Source organism: Alexandromys fortis, unplaced genomic scaffold, assembly GCF_014885135.2.
Source record: "Alexandromys fortis isolate MF-2015 unplaced genomic scaffold, M_Fortis_MF-2015_v1.1 scaffold_30, whole genome shotgun sequence".
In the NCBI taxonomy this organism is placed as follows: domain Eukaryota; kingdom Metazoa; phylum Chordata; class Mammalia; order Rodentia; family Cricetidae; genus Alexandromys; species Alexandromys fortis.
In genome coordinates this window covers 12627111-12651176 of record NW_026067922.1, presented here as the reverse complement: position 1 = coordinate 12651176, position 24066 = coordinate 12627111, and the positions used below count along the sequence as shown (strand labels likewise).

Below are 24066 nucleotides of genomic sequence, written 5' to 3'. Positions count from 1 at the left end.
TGTGGATCTGAACCTAAGGTAGTTTCTCCTAAGGACCCTTCTGACAGGACACACCTCCAGAATGTCCCTGCCTACCCTTTGTCTGCACAGACTGATTCACGGTGCTCTTATCAATGAAGAAATTGAATAATCTCTTCTTTCAAACCCTTATGCAAGATGCACCCTGTCCATGTTGTTTCGTGACATATTTAAAAATCTGACTGGTGGGCCAACCTGCAGTAGTGGCAGGAATCAGACGTGGAAGCCCAGTTTGGTGCTTGGAATGAGGTGGAGACATCCCCGCTCTGAAGGAGTTTCTGGTCGTGCGGTCCTTCACTTGGCAAATGCCAGGTGCCACGTTGTCACAATAGCATGGCTGTGCCCAGCACAACAGTACTTAGTGAACTTAGTGAATATTGCATGAGAAGGTATGGCTTGAATATTGAAATGTCAGAAGACATAGGGCGATATCCCTTTAATCCCAGCACTCGGGAGGCAGAGGTGGACAGATCTCTGAGTTCGAGGCCAGCCTGGTCTACAGAGTGAGTTCCCGGACAGACAGAGCTGTAGGTCTCGTGTGACATCGCAGTGTTTCGGTTTGCTGAAGGTTTTCACTGAAGGTGCCCCATTTGGTCACTTTTGCAACCCTCTGAGGTAATTGTCCCCCTGGTTCCATGGATAAAAACTGACTCTCCCGTTCGAACCTGGGTTTTGGCTTCCTGGCCCCGTAAATCTCTGTGGCGCTGTCCCTCCCAGCTGGCGTGAAGAGGCTGGGGCCGAGTGAATGTCTGCGGGAGAGCATGTGGGAATGGAGACTCACCGTGGCTCGTGTTCCTGCTTTTCCTGAGGCTGTGGTGACTCGGTCCACTTTCCACAGGATCCTCTTCTGGTCGTCTGTGCGGTCCCCCTTGGGGCTTTGGGTTTCGTGCCTTTTCATTAAAAGCAAACCACTTCACCGCTCTGTGTCTCAGTGGCCATTAAATAAATCATCAGATCTTGAGTAACGGGCAGCAGTGAAGGGTATTAATAATTGAGCGTCCTAAAATAGACTTCTGTCTTTGCAGCTTGCCAAGAATATTGGGAATGCAGGCTTTAATGAGATCATGGAGTGTTGCCTGCCGTCTGAGGACTCCGTCAAACCCAACCCAGGCAGTGACATGTAAGTATGAGCAAATGGTTGCTCTTTGCTGAGCCCTGTGTGCACGGGGACTGGTCTGGGGACATGCCAGCTGTTGCTTCCCGCTGGCTGAAGTTCATTTGTTTTCACTTTGATTTTTTTTTTCTTTTTTAGTCGTTTCTGTGGGTCCAAATAGAAATGCGGTGTGACTGGTTTTGTTAGGTGACCAGGGGACAACAGGCTTTTTAGCACCTGAGCGACTTCCATGTACCTCTGTGCCCCTTGCCACGGTGCTTTTTCTCTGTCCGGTTTCCCAGCATGGTGGATTGTGCCTAGTCATCACAGACAGGCTACATGTGCCATTCTCTCTGTCAATGTCCTTCAAGATGTACAACTTGTCCCCTCCAGAAACCCTTTTTGTGTTTCACTGTGGATACGAACTGTGACCCACAAGCTAGTGTGCCTCATTGTGGTTCCAGCTGGCCACTGATGGACCATATACATCAGGGATTGCCTGGTGGTTTTAACAGTGTTTCCTTCAAACACACTGAGCTTGAGGAGGTGGACAGGGCAGTGCCATGCTGCCCCTCAGACCTCATCCCTGTTTCTTAAAATGGCCGGCTTGCCCACAGAAGGGCTTGGGGGTGGTGTGCCTGCCATACCAGAGTGTGATGCAAAGCGAGGCAGGTAGTAGAAGAGGAGGACTGGGTCTGAGGCTCGCAAACAGACACCGCCTGTGTCTGAGCAGCACAACAACATGGGGAAAGTGGAGAGGACAGGGGAGAAGAGGAAGCTTTGCCATCTGTAACACAAACTACGTTTCACTGGCATGGGCCTGGCGTTGAGTTAGTGGGAGAACAGTGTGTAGGGTCTGTGCACGGCAGAACACTTAGGTCTTTGTAGCTGTTCTATTTGGGAAACTGAGGGCTCAGAAGGGTAGGACCTGTATTGTTGTCTTGCACTCTGATCCACTGAGGACATGGAAGCATTCCAGGGGGCGAGTAGGAGGCTGTCATTCGTTGTCCACCTTGGGCGCCAAGTGTCTCAGACCAGCTGTGAGCTGGTGTTTGGTTATAGTCGGTCTGTGTTTGCATCCCATCGTAAGTGAGCATTTGGGACATAGCTTCTCCCAGAGATTGGATAACATGGTTGTAAAGCATTGTCTTCTGCATATGAGATGCTAATTTCAGATCTGACCTGGAAAGCCAGGATTTCCTGTTCTTTTTTCAGGCGACGAGGTAGGGCAAGTTCTTTGCAGTTTGAGTCTAAGCCCCAGTTTCTCCCATAAAAAGGAAGAATATGCTGTCCACCTCAGAGAGGTATTGGGGAAATCAGAAAGATGGTTTGCAGTCAGCCTTCTCTTGGGATCCACGGGTGCACAGTACCTTCCCGGATAACTGGAGGACCACACTTAGTGAAGGAAATGCCATGGTCCAGCATGCTGAGTTTAGTGATTACTGGCGCTTGATGCTGGCTTTCTGGTTGTTTGTCTCTCTTTGTGACACCAGTCTCCTGGGAGGCTGTAATGCCAGTCAACTTTAAACAAAGACTATAGTAACTTTTCCATACCAGGATTAGAGACTGGAGAGGTGGCTCAGTGGTTAAGAGTGCTTGCTGCTCTTGCAGAAGACCTGGGTTTGGGTTCCAGCACCTATGTGGTGGCTTCAACAAGTCAAAACTCTAGTACTTGAAGCTCTAATGCCCTCTTTCTGGCCTCTGCAGGCGCCAGGAAATGTATATGGTACACATACATACATGCAGGCAAAAACATTTATACACATAAAAAAAAATAAATGAATCAATCTTTTTTTAAAGAATTACTTATAAAAGCGGAACTTAAAAAAATTACTTATGAAAGCAGAACATCTGTTTCTTCTAGGAGTAAATGAGCCTAAGAATGAATACCACCTCTCAACATCTGTGCTTAATCCTCTGCGAGGTGCACACACGCGCGTGTACACACACACCCTTGACACTTCTCACAGGAAGTATACACCTTCAGAAATGAGGGTGAATGGCTGTCACAGTGATGAAAACACGCTCCCAGTCATTCTTCCGCAAGTGAGATGATCCCATGACCGGCCATGGTGGTCCATGACCGTAATCTCTGCAATGGCCAGGTTAGGCTAGCCTGGACTATATAGTGAGTTCAAGGCTAGCCTGGGCTACATAGCGAGTTCAAGGCTAGCATGGGCAGCACAAGAAGACCCTTAGTCTGACGACCCCCACCCATCCAAATAAAAGACGATTAATTGTATGACTCTTTGTGTGCCTCCTGAAGCCAAGCCGGCTGGTTCTTACAGCATTCCTTCTCACTTGACAACATATTCAAGTTTCACATACTGTTCTCAGGAATTATGTTCCATTCATTTTTGTATTTGCCACCACAGTATGTTGCTTGTGATTCGGTAAATATTTAATGGCTCAATAAATCAAAGAAATAGCCCCTGCTCTATGCCAGCTTCATTCGGCGAATGTTTTACGCCTAGGTTTGATAGAGTGGGCTGCTTGTAGCTTGATGTAAGTACACACGATCTTCAGCCATATGCTGAAGGGGAAACCAAAGGCACCCACTAATGGCCTGTGAACCCCCAGTTGGGAGTGGAGGCAGGAAGCATGTGTGACCGGGCCACCCAGAGGCCAGACTGCATCTGCTCATAGAGGCAAACCAAGAAGCAGCAGGAAGCCCCACCTCCACTCCCCACTCCCACCCCCAAGAACACCAGATGGATAGGTCTGCGGTGGTCTGTTGCTTCCCACCACACAGCCCAGTCTATGCATTTTTTAAAAGCCGAGAGCACACTAATAACACAATCTATCTTGATTCAATCAGGGGGTCACAGAGATCTGTCCCATGTTTGGGTTGGAACCACCTCCAGGGTACTCAGAGCCCCAGATACATAAATATCTGTTTAAAAGCACAAAAACAGCATCTGATATGGTGGTGTACACTCAAAAACCCAGCGCTCTAGAAGCTGAAGCCGGAGGATTCTGAGCTTGAGGCCAACCAGGGTTATATAGTGAGACTCTTTCTTTTTAAAAACAAAACGAAACTAAACAAACAAAAAAAAAAGCCTAGAACTTCAGACTGGAGAGATGACTCAGTGGTTAAGAGTGCCTACTGCTTGCCAGGTGATGGTGGCGCACACCTTTAACCCCAGCCCTTAGGAGGCAGAGGCAGGCAGCTCTCTGTGAGTTAGAAGCCAGCCTGGTCTGTGGAGTGAGTTCCAGGACAGTCTGGGCTGTAACTTAGAGAAACCCAGTCTCAAAACACCCCCTCAAAAAAAAAAAAGTGTATAATGTATTGAGTTGAGTTCTCAGCACCCACGTCATGGTTCTAATTCTGTACCTTTAGTTTGAGGGCATCCAAAGGCCTTGTCTTCGTGTCTTCCATGTGTCCTCCCCACCTCGTTTCCTGTCCTTCTGGAGATGAGAGGTCATATGAGCAGTGGCTTTTGGCCTGCTTAACTCACCAGCCTCCCAATGCTGGCTTCTAAGAATGGCGTCCACTGCATCTTACAATGCAGGTGTTGCACGGCCCAGGCTTAGAGGAATGCTGTCTGTGAGCAGCAGCAGAATGGCAGAGAGCTGCCTGCTTCTGTCCCTTTCTCACCTGGAAGGAGAGGATGTCGGGAGTGTTTCAGAATGCCGAGCGGACCATGCACTCCTGAATCCCAGTGTCTGTGGGCTGGGACCTCTGCCATTTGAGGCGTGGTAACTGAACATTGTCATTTAGTTTACACTCCCTGCCACTGATGAATGAGTGATTTTTATGGCACGCATGAAGACTGCAAAGGAGAGGGTGTAGATATGGCTGTCTGGTAAGTAGGAAGGCACAAGGAAAAGGCCCAGAAGAGGGCACATCAGGGTGACCAGTCCGTGTGAGGAGGTGGCTTGGGACAGCTGAAGGAGGAACATGTGGGTAGAGGGATATAAGCAAGATAGGCGAAGACACGGGTTACGTGCAGGGACCGCAGTGTGCTGAGACGAGAGCTCAGGGTCACAGGAGGCACAGCAGCAGGCAGCTGAGAGGATGTGAAGAAGCCACACCCTCAGCTTCTGTCTTTACAGCTGCGTGAAGCTGTTCACGCCTGTCCTTAAAGAAAGAGCCCACAGGGCCCCAAGAGGGCCGGGTCACGTTGAGATGTTGGGCTAGGCGGATCGGCCGAGGCCTTCAGTGTCTCACCCGTCAGCTATGTCTGGTTTCAGGACCGCGCGGAAGGACTACATCACAGCCAAGTACATCGAGAGGAGATACGCAAGGAAGAAGCACGCTGACACCTCGGCTAAGCTCCACAGCCTTTGCGAGGCCGTCAAGACCAGAGACATTTTTGGCTTACTCCAAGCTTACGCTGATGGTGTGGACCTGACAGAAAAAATCCCACTGGCCAATGGGCATGTAAGAGGGGCTGCAGAAGGATGAGAAATTCGGGGTGAACAAGGGCGGTGTGCTCAGCCATGTTATCCTCCATTATTGTGCCCTCCCTGGGCAGAATAGGTGGCATGTTTTCTTTTCATTGGTAAATTAATGTGCCGGTTGAACATATTTTATCCTACTTCCTTGGGCCAGAAGTGGTTTTAATTTGGGACATTTTTTTAGGCATGGAAATACTTGCTATATAGTGAGATCTTAAAGGTTGGCACAGCCAGCTTGTGTCTCTCAAATGCCGCACACATGGAGGTGATTTTATCCAATACTGTCCCTGCCCCCCGTTTTGACATCTGAGCTCAGGTGTGGGATTTTCTGCCTGTCACGGAGTTTGGGGTTGTGTTCTGTTTTGGATTTGACTTGCATTCAGAACGCCCAACCTGTTTACCTGCAACATTGTGATGTGCAAACATGGCGTTTTGATGTAGATTCACAATGTGGAATGGCCGCAGTATACGTCATCTCTTATACTTACTTTTGCCGTGGACACATTTCAAATCTACTTGACAATTTTGAATTTATAATTCTGATACATTATTAACTATAGCCGATACTATGCAACAGGAACTCTCCTCACACACACCTTTTTTTAAAAGGGTCTCACTCTGCTAACAATTCTCCTGCCTCAGCGTCCTGGGTACTGAGATTACATTTGTACACCACCACACCTAACTGACTCCTTTCAAATGGAACCTTTCTATGTTTCTTTTTTTTTTTTTAAGAAAAAAAAAGGCTTAATTTAATTTTCTGTATATGTACCTGAATGTATCCTCAGAGGGCAGCAGAGGGTGTCAGATCCCTTGGAGCTGGAGTGACAGGTGGTTGTGAGCCTCCTGTATGGGTGCTGGGATCTAAACAGAAGTCCCAATGAGAGCAGCAAGTCATCTTAACTGCTGAGCCGTCTCCTTAGCCCAATCAGTTTATTCTGAAGCCAAATGAGTAATGTCAGATGTTGAAGGGAAGCCCATCTGAGGTGGAAGGACTCCATCATCAGAAGCTTAAAAGCCTAAGAGGACCCTCCTTCCCGTAGACGGGTTAGTGTGGCAGCTGGTCTCAGAGCATCTCTGGCCAGGACCATCTTGTAGCTCACATTCTTGGGGTCCTCCCAGAAGGGATGGATACATCACCCCCTCCAGCATCCAGATGATAAGTACTCTTGGGATTGTATCTGTGTTACACTGCTGGTACCTTAGGACCTGTCGAGTCTCCTGGTCTTTCTGACAGAATCCCCATGGGCACATGTTCCAGGTCCAAAGAGCCTCCTGGTCTCAGGACTGGGGTCCTCATCCTGTGTGGTCAGCTACTAGGTAGGGCCATCATGTTTGGACCCAGGCTCCTAGGCTAGATCCCACGAACGGGAACATTATAGTGTAACAACATTTCCTCCTAGTGACACAAGCTCTTCCTAACGTTAGCCACTGTCATTCCCATTCGTTCTGAGGAGAAAACTCAAGCCCTGTGACTAGGGCAGAACGTGCCCACACTGCCCAGAGGACAAGTAAAGAAAGAGGCAGCCTCCCTGTTCGTGCCTTTTGCTGTTTGGATTTTTGCCTTTCCTCTAATTGTGACCCACCCACCCACCTTCTCTCTACTTGTGGTATTGATGTTGGGATGGGGACACAGCTGAGATGATTGGAACCTGAAATGCTCTGCATTTCTCAGGCCTTGTGATTAGGAGGGAAGGGACCAACCTCTAAGGTACCCTGTTAGTGTTACTCAGTTACTTTTCCATGTCTGTGCTAAGACACCATGACCAAGCTCCTTATAGAAGAACTTTGTATTTGGGGCTTGCGGCTGCAGAGGGTTAGAGTCTGACCATCATGGCGGGGAGCATGGCAGCAGGCCGGGAGGTAGGTGCTGGGGCAGTAGCCGAGAGCTCACAGCTTGAGTCACGTCCACAAGGCAGAGGCAGACCGACTGGACTGGAAATGTCACGAATCTTTTTAAACCTCAAAGCTCACCCCCAGTGACACACCTTTTCCACCAAAGTCACACCTTCTAGGGATTTCCAAGTTGTTCCACTAACTGGGGACCAAATATTCAAACTGTGATCCTATGGGGGCCATTCTCATCCAATCCACTAGATACGCCTCTTGGTGTGGTGGTTGAAATGTGGGCACTCTGCACCATAGATGGCCGTTTTGGGGGAAAGGCTGTTGCACCTTGACGGTCCTGGGGTTAAAAGATGCCACTGGAATTGCAAATGTCTTGGTTTGAATTTCAGGAGCCAGATGAGACGGCCCTCCATCTTGCTGTCAGATCCGTGGACCGGACTTCTCTTCACATTGTGGACTTCCTGGTCCAGAACAGGTGGGTGTCGCACTAAGAGGATGTCTTTGTTCTAATTCTTGGGGCTTCCCAGCAAGGGACCAGATGCTGTCTCTGCTGCTTGGGCTCTGTTGCCAAGATGCTTATGCATGTCTCAGGTTTAAGTATGAATTATGGGGATTCCCTAGAAAAGCCCAGAGTAGAAGAGAAGGCCTTCATGGTACCTGTAAGATCCAAGATACAGAGTCTAAGAGAAGCCCAGGGAACTGTGGCTGCTCAGATCCCAGCCCTGGGGAAGACCGTGTAGGGGCCAGGGCCATCAGCTGTGGCTTGAGCTTTTCTCTGGTTTGTCATGTGGGTGGGTCTTCCCCCTATAAGTCCCCACACAGCATCTCAATAGCAGAGAGCTATGAGGAAGTGAAGATGCATTAGCCCCTGGCCTAGGCCGGGAATTGTACATCAGAAGGAGAGACTTGCAAGACTATCCGCCCTAAGAAACGGTGATGCTTGTGAAGCCCAAGTTCACAGAACTCAGGGGTGGGTCAGTGAGACATGCTCTCCTCTGAGGCCAGCCCAGGGCCTGATGTGGGATGCTGGACATTTGATAAGTAGCCAGTTTGTATCTCCGCCTCTGCCTGAGTTCTTCTGTGGCAGCAGCCTGGTTTGGCCTCTTCTGAGATAGAAGGAAGACAGCCATAAGGATAGGAGGCAGTTTTGGGGTGAGTTCAGTGGTAAGCACTTGCTTCACATGCCTGAATCCCGCGTTCCATCTCCAGCACTGCACAAAGAAAGGAAGTGGGGGGGGTCTGAGGTGTCCCTACACTGAGGCAGCTGTTTTCCTTTTGCTGGGAGCAGTGGGTACCATCCCCAGGGTGCTTCTGTCCCCATTTGTTAGCCTATGGATGCAAGGATCCTGTCCTTTCTCAGCAGCGGTGACACTTTGGGTGCTAATCGCTTTTATCACATATGTGGAACACATGCACCTTTGGTTTTGGATAACCTGGTCTCCTTCTATGATAGAAGAACACGTGACAATCTTCAGAAGTGTCCCTCTTCACCTGCTTTCAGGGGCCTAGGGCCAGGCTTGCAGGAGTCCCGGGACACTAAACTGCAGAGTAGTATTCCCTTCCTAGATGGAAACTTCAAGAAACAAAATGAAAGGGGCTTGAGGGATGGCTCAACCGTTAAGAGCACTGGGGACTCCTCCAGAGGACCCGGCTTCAATCCTCAGCACCCACATGGTGGCTCACAACCGTCTCTAGCGCCCATCCTAGGGAACACAATGCCCTCTTCTGGTTTCCATTGGTATCAGGCATGCACACATGGCTCAGACATACATGCAGACAAAAAACCCATACGGATGAAATAAAATAACCTTTTTTTAAAACAATGAAAGAAAAGAAAAGGAACAAAATGAAAAGTTTGCTTCTTCTCTGGTGTGACAGGAGGGACATTGCTTCATAACTGTAATTTGCTACTGCTGTGAATTGAATTTTAAGTATCTGACATGCAGGCTGTCTGATACCTGCCCCCTGTGAGAGGATCATCTGACCACCAAGGCGTTGCAATCCACAGGTTGAGAAGCGCTGCTCTAGCCCAAACTCTGCAACAGCACAGCCACCTTTCATTGTTGGTCTTCTCTGTCTTCGTTGCATCTGAGCCTGCTCGTTCCCTGACCGCCTTCACAGTGGTACCCACCCACTGTGGAGATGACTGTTCTGCTAATGCACGTCTCCCCACGCGGGGCAGTCCTCTGGCCCATGACTCTGTTGTTTTATCTCTCTCTGTCTGTGTTCCGAGCAGCGGGAACCTGGATAAGCAGACAGGCAAGGGCAGCACGGCCCTGCACTACTGCTGCCTGACCGACAACGCCGAGTGCCTCAAGCTGCTCCTGCGAGGAAAGGCGTCCATCGAGATAGGTGAGCTGCCTGGGGTGCGCTGGGGTGTATGTGGCGGGCTCTGCTGGCCCCCCTCGACCTCCTTTCTACAGCTCTGCACTTCTCCTTACCTGTCAGAGCGGCAGAGTGACGTGACAGGCTCCGCCTACTGTCTGTCTTAGCCTGTGGCCACACCGGCAGCCCTCAGGAATGCTGAGGGTAGGCCTCGCAGAAGCCCTGAGCTGGGTGATTGTAGAGCGGCTGTGTAGCAACCCTGGCTCACCTCCCAAAGTCAGACTAAGCCTTTTGAGGCAGGAGGTGCTGTCACTGCCCCCTCCTTTCGTTTGTTGTCCTGTAACAAGTCCTATCCCTTGCCCCTTGTTCCCCTCGGTTGCCGGTCCTTGACCTGCTGATCCCACCAAGGCACAGTTTTCCCTGAGCCATCCAGCTGTGGCTGGTTCCTGGGGAAGTATTCGGAGAACTACTGAACCAGACGAAAAGTAGTTGAAAAGATGGATTCTGCTCGAAAGCCACACTACAGAAGCTAATCAAGGCAGGCGTGGTGGCACATGTACTTGAGAGGCAGAGGCAGGGGGATGACTGTGTTTGAAGCCAGCTCAGTCTCTGCAGCGAGTTCCAGCAAGGCTGAGCTATTTAGAGATACCTTGACTGAATTTAAAAAGAAGAGGAAAGAGCAAAGCCCAAAAGAAGAAAGGGCCAGCTCAGATGTCTGACCTACAGGGCTCACTACCTTCTAGTGGGGGGGGGGGGCGGGGCGGGCAACTCTGCATGCTCTTGCCCTCTAGATCGCTTGTAACTGGGGTCATGGCTCTAGTTTGTTGGCTGCCTCAGCAGTTCTTAGGTAGCGCCATCCTTTCTTTCAAAACCATAGCTTCTCTACGCTCTTGTATCCTGTACGACTAAATGGCAGCCAGCCCTGCCCAGGTTAACCTGACGGCATCCCGTAACTACCGCTTTCTTTAGTGAGGTGTCCCCACACTGCACGAGATAGTCTTCATTATCAGCTTCATGGGATTTGGGATTACCATGGAAACCAGTCTCTGGGCGTGTCTCCAAGGGTGCTTCTAGTGGGATGGATGGCAGCATCCCCTGTGCTGTGGCCCTGGACCTACTGAACTGAGATGGCGCTCCAGAACTCAGCAGAGTTCCCAGGCAATAACACACAAAAGGCTGAGAAACGCTTAATGATGAGTTCAAGATCCAGGCACCTCCACAGCACCACCAGCTGGGGACCGAGCCTCCAACATCTGTGTCTCCGTGGATGTTTTATATGCAATGCGTAAGGCCAAGTTCTGATGTCTCCTTACCCTCCCTTGACTTTCAGCCAACGAGTCAGGAGAGACGCCGTTGGACATCGCCAAGCGGCTCAAGCATGAACACTGTGAGGAACTGGTGAGCATCCGCCATGGGCAGATGGCCTGGGACGTGATGGAGTCGGGGGCGGGGTGGGGTGGAGTCAAGCCCGGCTCCCTGGACACTGACAACAAGGACAAGGCACACACAGCAGTATACACCTGCTGGGGTAAGCCCAGTGCTCACTGACCTGGAGGAGCTCTCAAGAACCTTCAGGAACCTTCCTTATCCAGATGGCTACCCCTTGTGGTGAAACTTGTGACTCAGTGTGTGCTTATTGGCCATGATGGTAGCCCTGGCTCCTCAGGCAGCCGGAGGAAAGGATGGACCTCCCACTGTGTGGTACCCATGAATGCCTGGCTCTCGCCAGCGTGTGCAGCCAGCTTTCCTACTTGTATCCTTCAACCCAGAGCTTGCAGGTTTTCTGTGCTTTGTTTCTCTTGTGGAAATAGAGTAGCTGCGGACAGTGGAAGGCTCCCCAGTCCTGGGCTTGCAGTGGGCTGTGCCTCACTACAGCTTGGGGAACACCCACCCAGGCTGTTTCCTCATTTGTGAATCTGAGTTAGTTGTACCTCTTTGCAAAGTTATCGTCAGAATTGCTGAATTTTATTAACGCAAATACACTATGAGTACTCAGCCTCCATGCCGCACAAGTAGACGACAAGCAAAGGCGCTGGTGTAGACTCCACCCATCCAGTTATGTAACCTCACACACACACACACACACACACACACACACACACACACACCGTCTTTGGATGAGGAAGCAGGTACAAAAGAGTCAAGTGACTCACTCAAAGTCACACAACTGACTCTTGGGAACAATTAAGCCCAAAACATCAACTACACATAAGAAATTGGCGTACCTCCTGTACAGATGGAGTGGAATTAATCGGCCACTTTCTCTGAGAGGACTGAAGAAAGGGACATAATTTCCTATAGGGCTTATTTCTCTTGTTGTGAGAAGACTGGCTTGGTAGCGAACTCATTCCCTCTGAGGTCCAGTTTCTCCCATGCTGTACTAATACCTGTAAGATGGTCATCACCTTTTAGGTCCCCCAATCCCTTGCCTGTGTGGCATACCACATGGTTTCCAGAGAATCACTGACAGGGAGGTTTGGGTTATCCTGCATATCAGGTCCAGGGACCGCCAGGAAGATCGGGGATTTAACGAGCTATCCTGGAGCAGAGTGGAATCTCCCCGTGGGTCCTCCAGGTCCTCCTCCCTGACTTGTTCATTCTTGGCCTGGAGAGCCATAAGTGTCTGTCCTTTGTGGTTGAGCACGGGGGCAGCAACACTAACTGTCCCTCCTCGTCCTTAGCTGACTCAGGCCTTGTCAGGAAGATTTAATTCCCACGTTCACGTCGAATATGAATGGCGATTGCTGCATGAGGACCTGGATGAAAGCGACGATGATGTGGACGAGAAGCTTCAGGTCTGTGCCTCCCTCGTGAAGTGTTTCCGTGGCCTTATGGCTTCCGTGGCTGGGTGGCTTCCGTGGCTGGATGTTTTGTGTGCTCATTGATCTCAGTGGGATCCAGGCTTCCCCTTCCGGTTTCTCTCCCAGCCTCCTCTCCAGCCCACACCAATGGAAGAACGGGCCAGGCGTTCTACGATTGTAGGTGGCTTGTGGGGGAGAGCACCCTGCTTGCCATGGAGCCATTATATAGCATCAGGTCCTGCAGGCAGGTGACACTGTTTATGTGGCTAGTCATGTTTACCCGAGTGACCTTAGAAACCAGCACATGGGAACTACTCAGCTGCCTTTAGAGTTCACTGGATTCAACTCCTTTTATTGGATGGGGACTTCAGAGTCTCAGGAGAGGCTGGCTCAGCCCGAAGGACATAAGTGTTTTCACACAGCCTTGGAACGAGCATAGAGCTGTAGTCCTAGTCCAGTTCCCTCTCACACACACAGCCAAGCACACCTTGGGGGTACCTCAGGACGATGCCATCTTCACACGGGTCTGTGGTTACACAGCCAAGAATAGGCAGCCTCCCTCCAGTCCTTGTTACGGCCCTTCCTAGCTCCCTCCACAGCACACTGCCAGGTGTGCAGTATGTTCTCTAGGAACATGAGAGGAAGGACCTGGTCAAGCACATTTTCATGGTTTAATGTCTCTTCCCCCATACAACTTTAATAAAAGTATAATACATGATCAATAGATACAAATGGAAGAAAGCATTTCTGAGGGCTGTTGAACCATCTGTGATAGAAAAGCCCGTAACATCCATTCTTAGTGTTTCCTACAGTATGGATCTATAAATGACAGAACATGGTTGTAGCTCAATAAATACTTTTTCCTTTTTTCTTTCTTTCTTTCTTTTTTTTTTTTTTTTTTTTTTTTTTGCCTACAGGATATTTTCTTGACTCAACAAATCTTTATTTATAAAAGCACTAAGGTACTTCTGCCAGTTCTGAGGACCTGAATTGGATCCCTGGGGCTCACATGGTGGAAGGAGAGAACTGAGTCCCACAGTGTCTTCTGGCCCCCACACGTATACCAATACACATACACAAAGAACACACTATTTTTTTTTTAAGCAAGCGATAACCCAGGAATCAAGACTTAACTGCAGTACCCCCGATTTACGGGGCCCTCAGCAGCTCAACAGTTCAGAGGAAAGCGAAAAGGACTTGTTCTTCTGCGCTGAATTAAGCACAGTATTGGTAGAGAGCGAGCGCTGCTCGGTGGCCGGGGCCGCTCTGTCCCTTAAGATAGTGTCTTAGGGAAGGGATCCTCAAGGACAGCATGTAGCTAGGCTGAAGTAGCTGGTTGGTAAGATGAAATAGCTTCTGTTTGAAGTCCTTCACAGAAGAAAGACTTGCAGTTAGTAAATCATGGCTCTGTAGGTGTGTGTGTCTTGATTATAAGACAGGAGATGGGTGGGATTTAAAATCCTGCAGCTCAAATGAAGTGACATATGTCAGGCTGAAATGATGCCTACCACGCAGCCGTGATGGCTGCATCTCACTGTTCACAGAGCTGATATCACGCAGGGAAAGCCATACCTCCAGCTCATGCTCTCACCCTCGGCATTTCTCTGCAGCCCAGTCCTAACCGGCGAGAGGACCGGCCCATCAGTTTCTACCAGCTGGGTTCCAGCCAGTATCAGCCCAATGCCGTGTCTTTGGCCAGAGATACCGCAAACCTCACCAAGGACAAGCAGAGGGGCTTCGGGCCCAGCATCTTGCAGAACGAGACCTACGGAGCCATCCTGAGTGGCAGCCCGCCCTCCTCTCAGTCGTTACCCCCCAGCACCACCAGTGCACCCCCGCTCCCACCACGGAACGTTGGCGGCAAAGGTATACGATGTTGAGTCCCCTTCAAATGCCTATGGGCTTTGACTGAGAAGTTTGATGCATGGGTGTTTATTCTGTAGCTATTTTCTCTCTGCTGCCTTAAGGAATTCCCTCGCTCTCACCTTGCCAAACCTGTAGAGATTGTCCTTGGGTTCTTACTCTGGCAGAGGAAGTGTGCAGGGTGATGCAGGGCTGTCCCAGGCCAGCCAGAGGTGACAGCTTGCAGCTGGCCAGCTAGGATGCCCTCCGCTGCCCGTCCCACCGTGCTCTCATCTGCTCCCCTCTTGGTCCCCTCCCGGTGTCTGATGATTCCCTTTCTTCTTCCTCTGGGCTAGCTTAAGACACACGAGGACTTTGTGTGTCTAGCATACCTTTGAAATGAAGGAGTTAAAGTAGTAACTTGGGGGACAGTGCTCAGCCTAGCTGTAGGAACCACAAATGTTTGAGCCTTCCTGATGTGTGAGCAGCTCAGGAACCTACCCCATCTGAACATAGCAGGTCCACTCAACAGGTGACTTTTTTTTTTTTTTTTTGCGTGTGTGTTTGTTTGCTTTTTTTGCAAATACGGAAACACAAAAGCGTTTGTGTGAAGAGCACCCAGCCACTCTGCTTCTTGAAGTGGCCAGCAGATGGCCAGCCCTGCTCTGACAGGCTGCCAGTCTTAGGTGGTAGTCTCCAGGGCCTCCAAGGTCAAGGAGGGGCTTCCCTGGAAAGAATCGTAGTTTCCACTTGCTGTCTCTGGGCTGTGGCTGCCATGCATAAAAACGTTGCAAATGTTCCCTTGCTGCAGCCGGTGGCGAGGAAGGGGTGGGCAGTGTGGGGTGGTACTGGGTATTGAGTATCCGGAAGAGCAGCTGGACAGACCACACGTGTCCCTGCCCTGCCTTAACACTCCAGGAGGCTAGTGAGTCACTGAGGAGCAAAAGTATGAAAAGCAGACCCTCTACTCCCTGCTCCCACAGACACCCCCACCTTTGATTCCTTCTGGACATTATGAACACTCCCTGTCGCCTCCTACAGGCTGTCCAGGGCAGTGCAGGTCCTTACAGACATCTTACTGGTTCTTTATCCCAGAGATGTATGTTAATTCTAAAAGGCGAGTGTCACAGAGACTGGGTATCTGCATTCCCAGAAGCAGCTTGTGCTGACTCTGTGGCAGGAGAGATTTCTGTCATTCTGTTAGGTAGTAGGAGAGAATGGCTCAGCTCCTCGTATTGGTTTCTTGCAGTCCTGGAATCAGAGGGATTGCTTTTTCCATTTTTTTTTTGGCCATTCTATATTTAGCTCTATTTTTTTTCACATGAAGGAAATTGCACCCTTATCCCGCATCTTCCCTGCCCCAGGGTCCATGCTTGGCACAAAGATGTTGTTCTCACACTCCGGGATGGAGAATGGAGTTAATGCTGCCCTGTATGCCACAGCGGGGCGCAGAACTTCCTCACCATAGGACAATGTAAAGGATGCAGCCCTGGGGCTGGCGTGGGAGGGCGTATCTCCTCTCTGCCACGCCCGACTCTACCTTAGCCACCCCTGTGCATTTGAGTAAGTGGCACACAGTGAGAAAGACCATGACCAGGGAAGTGCTGTCACTTTAGGGGTCACCTGAGGCTACCGGATCATATGCGCTGCGTTCCAGGCAGATATATGTTACAGGAGGCTGGGGAGAGCCCCGGCCCTCGTGTGTGGAACACACCCTTCCTCTTGCCCACACTGGCTGAGAACAGGGTCTCTCTGGGAGGTAATAGAAGGGCAGAGATGAGCATAGGTTCCAGAGGCCCTGAGTGCAGTGCTCAGTAGATTTATGGCTATTTTTTCCTCCTCTGAACCATGGCATTTTAAAAGCTCGTCATCAGATCGAAAAGGCCACCTGCGAGGATGTCCTGGAGCAACTTATTTTATTGTTGTCTTTAGGATTTCTGGGTGCGTCTCCCTTTCCCTGCTAGGGAAAAGAGTAAATCCCAGGGTTCTGTTGCTGTTCTAGAAGGCTCATGTTGACCATTTTACGAGAGAGAGGATCAATAACAAAGTGTTTTGTTTCTGTTTTTGTTCTGTGTGTGTGTGTGTGCGCGCACACACGTGCCTGTGTGTGCGTGTGTGTGTGTGTGTGTGTATGCGTGTGGGTTTAGTTCAGGCAGCCACCTCGGCTAACACCCTGTGGAAGACAAACTCTGTAGGTGTGGACGGTGTCAGCAGGCAGCGATCTTCGTCAGATCTGCCAGCTGTCCACCCACCGCTGCCCCCTCTGCGAGTGACGTCTACCAGTACGTTTTCTTTCCTCCTCCTTTTTCCTTTCATGCCGGTGGGCCTTATGAATCTGGAAAACAGGGGGCACTGTTGGAGACCACTGTGGGCTGCCCACAGATACATACCAGATGTTGCCCGTGTGGCCCCAACCCTTGCAGTCTCTACCTCAAGCCCCCATCTGTTCCTTCACCCCACTCCCAACATGGCTCACTCTTTTCTCTGTCTCGCCAGCATTTAACAATTTCTCTCCCTCTCCACACAACATCCTTCCAGTTCCTTTAGCTTTAAAGTGATTTGGGGGTGGTCATTTCAGTCATGATCTGGCATGAGATTCTTTTCATGCCAGTGTATAGTTGGCAGTTCCCCCACGCTGGGAGCCAGGCAGTGGGAAAGGGCCTTTCTCCTGCTGCAGAGCCAAACTTTTTTTTTTTTTTCTACTGGGTGAGTGACACCAGCCCCATCTGCTCCCTGCCCCCTGCCCCCTGCCTTGGCCTAAGGAGTCTCTGAATCTGTTGCTTCTGGGGCACTGGAGCTCTTCCTAGGCCACGGTGCCTGCGGTTTAAACAGAAAGCACCCTAGCCCTTCCTCAGGGATTGCCAAGAGGGACCATGTTAGCAGCTGCAGCAGCAGCGTGTGTCCAGGAAACGCTGCAGAGAATCTGGGGCAGGGTCCAGCTGCAGTGTCCTCAGGTCAAGCATTAGGAGGGCTCACAACTGCCTTCCCTTCTGCTTCTCAATGCGGTGCTCCTGAGCGTTTCTGTTAAGATGGGAAAGGTAAGAGAGAGGGGGAGGGACCATGAACTAGATCCCCCCTCCTTCTTGTTCCATATACTTTTGCTCCCATCTCGAGGCAGGTCGTCGACAAGGGCCTGGCACTCTGTTATTTTTGAGATGGGTGGGGTGAGGGAAGGCCCAGACACATGACCTCACTCTGTTGGTTTTGGTTTTTTTAAACAGCTCTGCCCACTCTAGCGGAGTCAGTTTGCCTCTGAGCCACAGCCTGTGATCTAGACAAGACAGAGAGTAGTAAACTCTATCACCTCTCCCCTTAGACTGGGGACCCCATACCACGATTGTCACAGTTTGTCCTCAGAGCTTACTCCGCCCCCCTAGAGGCCAGTGGGGTATATAGATTTCAGTTCCCGTTGGGTGGTGGGTCATTTGATGCAAGAAGAACCCTGGCCCAAGCATTCTGGGCTCCCCAGGGCAGATGCCAGCCTTAAACCTAACCTCAGACTCTGGCTTACTCTGTTGGTTTTGGGGCAGTCGGCCACAGAATCCAGGGCCGGCCCCAACATAGGTTTCCAGCTAAACACACACAAACCTCAGCAAGGTTTCAGTAGTAGTTGAGGCTCGCTTTCCTCATGGGTTTGCTCCTCGCAGTTTCCCAGAGGAGAAAAGCTGAGAAGCAGCCATGGGTGTTCCCAGAAGAATGCTAGAGAGGGAAAAGTCTCCAGAAAGAGACTAGGTATGTGACCTGGGGAGCTCACGCTCTCTTTCCCTCCCCCATCTTCTCTCCACAGATCCCCTGACCACCACACCACCCCCGCCTGTGGCCAAGACGTCAGCCACACTAGAAGGCATGAGCCAGCCAAGCAAGCCCTCCCAAGCCGGGGCCTCGCAGAGCAAGCCCCCACCCCTGCCGCCCCAGCCACCCAGCCGCCTGCCTCAGAAGAAGCCAGCTTCCGGGTAACCGTTGCCCCTGCCTGGCCGCTCTGTGCCTGGCCACGGCAGCCAACACTGCCTCTCCCATTCAGAGGGCTTCCAATGGCCTTGGCCCCATTTTCTGCATCTGTTGGGATTTCTGTGTGAGCCCTGGTAATCTCCCGTGTTTCTGCCACGCTAGGGTGAGAGGCCAAGTGCTCTGTAACTTACTGACCAGCCCTCGAGGGTCTTAACGGTAAATCTGGAGGAGGGTTTAGCTGAAGGTGTATTACAAGCTTAGATCTTAAACCTGCATGATCAATTTAGATTTTTGTGCGTTAAACACTGGGATTTTTGGAGTCAAGTTCTTAAGAAACTGAGCTCCCACTGGTTCTTTGTTTTGCTCCCTAGAAACATCGTCTTGAATGCATGGTCCTTCCACAGGGTCACTGAATGTTTCCTATAGACAAGGGCTTTTTCCTTCATGCACACACTGCAGAGGGATCCAGTTACCTTTTTGAAAGCATTTAAATTTTTTAATTTTAGTTTATGTTTATGGGTGTTTTGCCTGCTTGTATGTCTGTACCATGTAATCTCTGGTGCCTACAGAGACCAGATGAGGGTGTCAGAGTCCCTGGAACTGGAACTAAAGGTGGTTTTGAGCCACCATGTGGGTGCTGAGAATTGAACCGGTGTCCTGGAAGAGTAGCCAGTGTTCTAAGCCACTGAGCTATCTCTTCAGCGGCCCCCCATCTCTGAATCTATGCTTTTATAGTATAAAGTAGATTTTGTTTGAGTCTTCTTTTTTGTGGATTCGCTTCGAAGGTGTGCGGTCTGGGTGGGAGGTGACGTGGTCAGGGCTACAGTATACCTATGTCTGTGTACACACACTTTTCTTCATCTCTTTGGAAGCTCTCTCTATTGGAACCAGGAGTTCATATCACCATATCCGCCTCCTCTCACATAGACGGCACCAGTACTGCATGTTATGAGACATACTCTCCTAACTGTGTGCATGGTTCACGAGTCCCGTCACCAGGGTTACGGGGTGACACACTGGAGTAGTTTGTCTTTGCCATAGCTGGCACACACACACACCACCGCCCCGTAGGATGGAAATCTTTTGGTAAAGGCAGGTGTCTGGAGGGCTCCCCACTTTGTGGACTTGGAAGCTGTTGCTGCCTCAGCAACACTTCAGCCAGGCTGCTGACCATAGTGCCCTCATGCATACGATCTCTTCCGGTGGTGTGACTCTCTGAAGACCTGGGCCCAGGATAGGCCGTCCCAGACAGGCCAGGCCGTGTTACTTTGCCCTATTATTTGCATGATCGGTGCTGGGTGTGTGGAGAGGGGTTCTGTTGGGACACAGGGCAGCGGGGCCCTGCATTCATCCTCTCCGGCCCCCACTTGCCACTCCCTTTCTCAGTCATGCAGTTGCTCCTTCCTGAGAACATTCTCTTGGCTCTGCCTCCACCCGACCTAGAGGCCGCCGGAGCCTTCTTTCCCTGCTTGGGTCAGGTCAGGTCCAGTTCCAGCACCAGCACTTGGACATGCAGCCTCTAGCGCCACCCCCCCACCAACCTCTACCCAGGCCATCTGTGCCCTGCTGGGCCTCTGTCTTCTCATCTCACCCAGGTTGGATTTTTAGTCTGATCAGAAGATCACTCACCCCCAGCCCCACCTTCCCCCACCTCTAACAAACCTCTTGTCTGGACGCTTTAAATCCCCCCCCCCCACACTGTCTCTTTTAATATAACTCCCACTTCTCAGCTGTCAGCCGCATTGGCCATTCCTTTAAATGTGCCATCTTGGTTTTATCGAATTATCCAAATGTTCCGGCAGCTTCCCCAGATCCCAGAGGTGAAATCTGGGTACACATGCCTGGTTGACCCCCAGACTCAAGGCCCCACGTCTTTCTGACTCCTCCCTCATGGTCCTTTGAAGAGGAAAAGGGATGGGGGCAGCATGTTAACGCTTCTCATACCCGTCACCAAAGCCTGCCCCCTAGAGGTGGGGCCTGGAGCGCCGTCCCCAACTGGATTCTCCAATCGTGGGCATTCCACCGCCATCTTCCTCAATCCCCATGTTGTTTCTGTGCCTGTTTAAAATACATATACTTCCAGAGGGGTTTTCTCAATTTTGTCTGTTTAGTTTTCCATTTCCATCCTCATAGGAGAGCGAACTTTCTTTATAGCATCCGGGTTTTGTCTCATGGGGGCTCTATTATATCTCACTTCTTAAGAACTGGATGATTTGGGGGAGGGATGGGCACTTGCCTTGCTGGCTTCTCGTGTTTGGCCTCTGTGTGGTAGAAGCCATTTCCTGTAAATGTCCCTGCGTGTCTCTGTCCTGCATCAGGTGAGACCTCACACCCTCAGGCCAGGTTGCACGTGATATTTCTTCACTGTCACAGAGGCTCAGGAGAAGCAGTGTGAAGAAGGAGGAGCTTACTTTGGTTCACAGTTCAACCAAGGGCCATTTGGTTTTTTTTTTGTTTGTCTTTTGGGTTGTTATTTTTTTTTTTTTGTTTGGTTCTAATTTTTTTTCTTTTTTTTTTTGGTATTTTGGTTCTGGAATGGAGAATGGGCCGTTGCCATGCTAGGCCCTGCAAATGCATGCCCCTAGTGGCCCTGCAAGTCTCCTACTTGCTGTTTCCCCTTAATGAAGCATGGTTAAATAAAAACTCAGAGAGAGAAATTTGGGTTCAGCCTGAAGATCCAAAAAGCAAAGCAGTCAGCTACTTACCTGGCTCTTACCTCAACCTCAGTCCGAAGTAGCGATCCCGCCTCCAGGAATCTCAAAATGAGAATGTTTTTGAGATCCGTTTCCTTCCATTTTATAATCTTCTTTAGGGCTGGGATTACAGGCATGCGCCACTGGGATTAAAGACATACTCTGCCTGGTCGGTTCCTATGACAACCAGTGTGGCTACCGGGATTAAAGGTGCGTGTTACCATTACCTGGTCTGTAAGGCTGACCAGAGGGGCTGCTTTCCTCTCAGATCTTCAGGTAGGCTTTATCTATTAAAGTACGGTTGAAATGACAGTACATTAACACCACCTCCCCAAAGTACATCATCTGGCAACTGAGCACTTAACATGGGACCTTCTGAGGGACAGTTTCATAACCAGGCACTAACAATAGGTTTTCCTAGGTGGTATTGCTGTTTGTCTACAGATCTCATAGTCTGCGTGTTTTGTTTTTCACCCTTGGGCAACCTAGGTTCAGTATGTCTGCCTAAAAGGTATATGATTTCTGGGAGTCACGTTAAAATTAATCTTACACTTAATCCCTCTGCTTTGAAGATGTTCTCCCCAGCTGCCCCGGTGTCCCTAGGCGAGATGTCCTATGCCATGCCCTCCCTGGAATGGAAGCTGTCTTCAGTGCACTGGGAACGGGTAGCTGGAAGTCCAGGGACTTGCCGGTTCCTGACGTAGCTTTGGGGATTTCTGCGTTTGCTCTTGGCGAAGCCTCTTGTTTATTGCACAGCCTGCTGCGTCTCCCACTTGCAGAGGCTTTTGACCTGACAGGGATGTTACTGTATACCTGGAGACTATTCTAGGACTTCCCCTAGCTTGATGTAAGCGTTTCCTGCTTGGTCAGCTGGGCTAATCACAATTCTTTCTGACATTTCTAGACATTCTTTCCTTTTCAGGTCTTTGTTCATTTGATTTGGATTTTCACTTTTGCTTGGGGAGTGAAAGGACTTTTATATGCTCCCCCTCCCACCTTCTTCCCTCTTTATGCCTCTCTCCACACCCTGCTTTCTTCATGATACTGGGGGTGGTACCCAGAGCTTCATGCCTGTTATGAGTCTGCTCTTCATTGAGCAACAGTCCCAGGCTACAGCCTGACATTTGAAAATCAGAATGCTTGTGTACCACTTTGCCAAGACATCTTGCTAGAACAAAGTGCACACTTGCACTGTGATATTCTTAAACAGTGGTTTGAAGCAATGTTGGCTGCTGAGTTAACACCGTGACAAATATGCTTCCCCGACCCCTTTGCTAACAGCCGAGGGCTGTGCCTCTCCTGGTCCCTGTGTGCCCTTCCTCTTCCCTCTTGTAATGTTCTTGGATTCTCTGCCTCCTGTGTGCTACTTTTTACGGTGCCAGGTCATGTCTTGAAGTTCTGGACAAGAAACAGTGGGCTCCCGGCACTCCGAGGGTACGCGTGATCAGTGGTACTAGCCGGCAAGCGCCAGGTCATGGCATCCCTGCCAGCCGCTTCCCCAGGGCTCACAAGAGCCAAGCTGGGGCTGCAGATGAGTTTTCCCACTGGTTTTAGTCCAACTGAAAGAGAAGGTGGGGGATGAGAAAGCAGATGATGTTAGGGCGTACTCATCCGCGGCAGATTTCCATGAATGGAACCAGGCTGTCACTGCTGGTAGAGTTCCAGTTTAAGGAAGACATGATGTATAGTCTTTGCAATGGAAGCCCACTCCTCCCCTAACCATTCTGAACAAGATATAAACCTATCATTTCGTATTTGTCCTCTCAGAGCAGGAGACAGCCAGAGCAGGCCCACAGGCTGGCTGCCGCCACCACTTATGCCCACGAGTCCCAAGCTATTGGTGGGTTTTGTGGCATGTGAGATTTCTTGCACTTGCAGGTTTTAGTGCCTATATCCTCGTTCCTTTTTTCTCTTGCTGTGAAGAGACACCGTGGTCATGGCAACTTACAGAAGGAGTTCATTGGGGCTCATGGTTGCATGGTCTGAGCTCATCATCATCAGGGTGGGGCGTGGCAGCAAGTAGGCAGGCGTGGTCCCGGAACAGTGAGTGCTCACTTCCTGAGCCACAGGCACGAGGCAGACATGGGGGGGGGGGGCACTAACCAGGCCTGGCATAGGTTTTTGAAACCTCAGAGCTCATCACCCCTAATGACAAACTTCCTCCAACAAGGCCACACCTCCTGATCCTCCCCATTCAGTTCCACCAACTGGGGACCAAGCAGTATTTAAATGTATGAGCCTATGGGGGCCATTCTCATTCAAACCACCACACCTGTAAGTGACATTTTGCTGGCATGGCAACACCATCCATGGTACCTTCCCACCTCATTAGCAGACAAAGCTAAATGGTTGTCATAGAGACTTAACTCACAAAAATTTGACCTTTTACTTTTTATGTATTAGCCTAAGATAGCCTTGAACTAGTGACCCTTCTTCTGTTTTACCTGGCCTTTGAGGGCAAAGCTGGCTGACTATGGTCCCCTGCTGAGTATCTCTTGGGAGCCCTTCATTGACCATAGAGTAGGTTGTCGGCAACACAGCTTATAATGTCTTCTAGGACATATGTGCCCAGAGGCAGTGGGGATCAAGTTGGGTCTTTGTTTGTGGTTTTTCAGCCCCTTGAAAATAAGAATACAACCAAGTTGTGTTCTTTTCCCACTCATCCTGAGTCTGCAGACCAGCACCCAGGTGGACTCACTGGGGCTGCAAAGGAAGTGACCTGTTGTGGAAAGAATGCCATCCCAGGCTGCCTCCCTGTTCCTCAGCCCCTCCCAAGGCTCGCCTGCCCAATTGTTTGTCTGACTTCCTGCTAGGTCCCCCAGCATCCCTAGGCGACAGAGGATAAGGCCCTCTTAGCCCTCCCCAGACCCTGGTCCCTTTTCTGTTTAGAGAATTTGCAGAGCTAGTGTCCCATCTTCTGCAGATGAAAAGTCTTCTCTGCAGATTCCCCAGTGGTGAATCTGAGTAGACAGAGCCCCCCTCTGCCAGCTGTGAGAGCCACTCCTGTCTGTCTCTACTGCACGGCTAGAGGAAATGCTGGACACAGGGTTCAGTGGGCCTGCCATCAGCCACATTGGTTCCCAAAGCATGTGTGATG

General features: G+C 50.4%; 1 protein-coding gene across 1 annotated transcript in view; it reads left to right on the top strand.

Moving 5' to 3' along the window:
• Positions 1–24066, top strand: part of Asap2 (ArfGAP with SH3 domain, ankyrin repeat and PH domain 2) — a 150873-nt gene that overhangs the window by 121000 nt on the left and 5807 nt on the right. The window contains exons 16-23 of the mRNA XM_050141908.1: positions 1044–1138; positions 5306–5495; positions 7750–7835; positions 9597–9712; positions 11016–11083; positions 12367–12480; positions 14097–14352; positions 18116–18281. Of these exons, the coding sequence (XP_049997865.1) occupies positions 1044–1138; positions 5306–5495; positions 7750–7835; positions 9597–9712; positions 11016–11083; positions 12367–12480; positions 14097–14352; positions 18116–18281 (1091 nt within the window). The remainder of the gene's footprint in view (positions 1–1043; positions 1139–5305; positions 5496–7749; positions 7836–9596; positions 9713–11015; positions 11084–12366; positions 12481–14096; positions 14353–18115; positions 18282–24066) is intronic.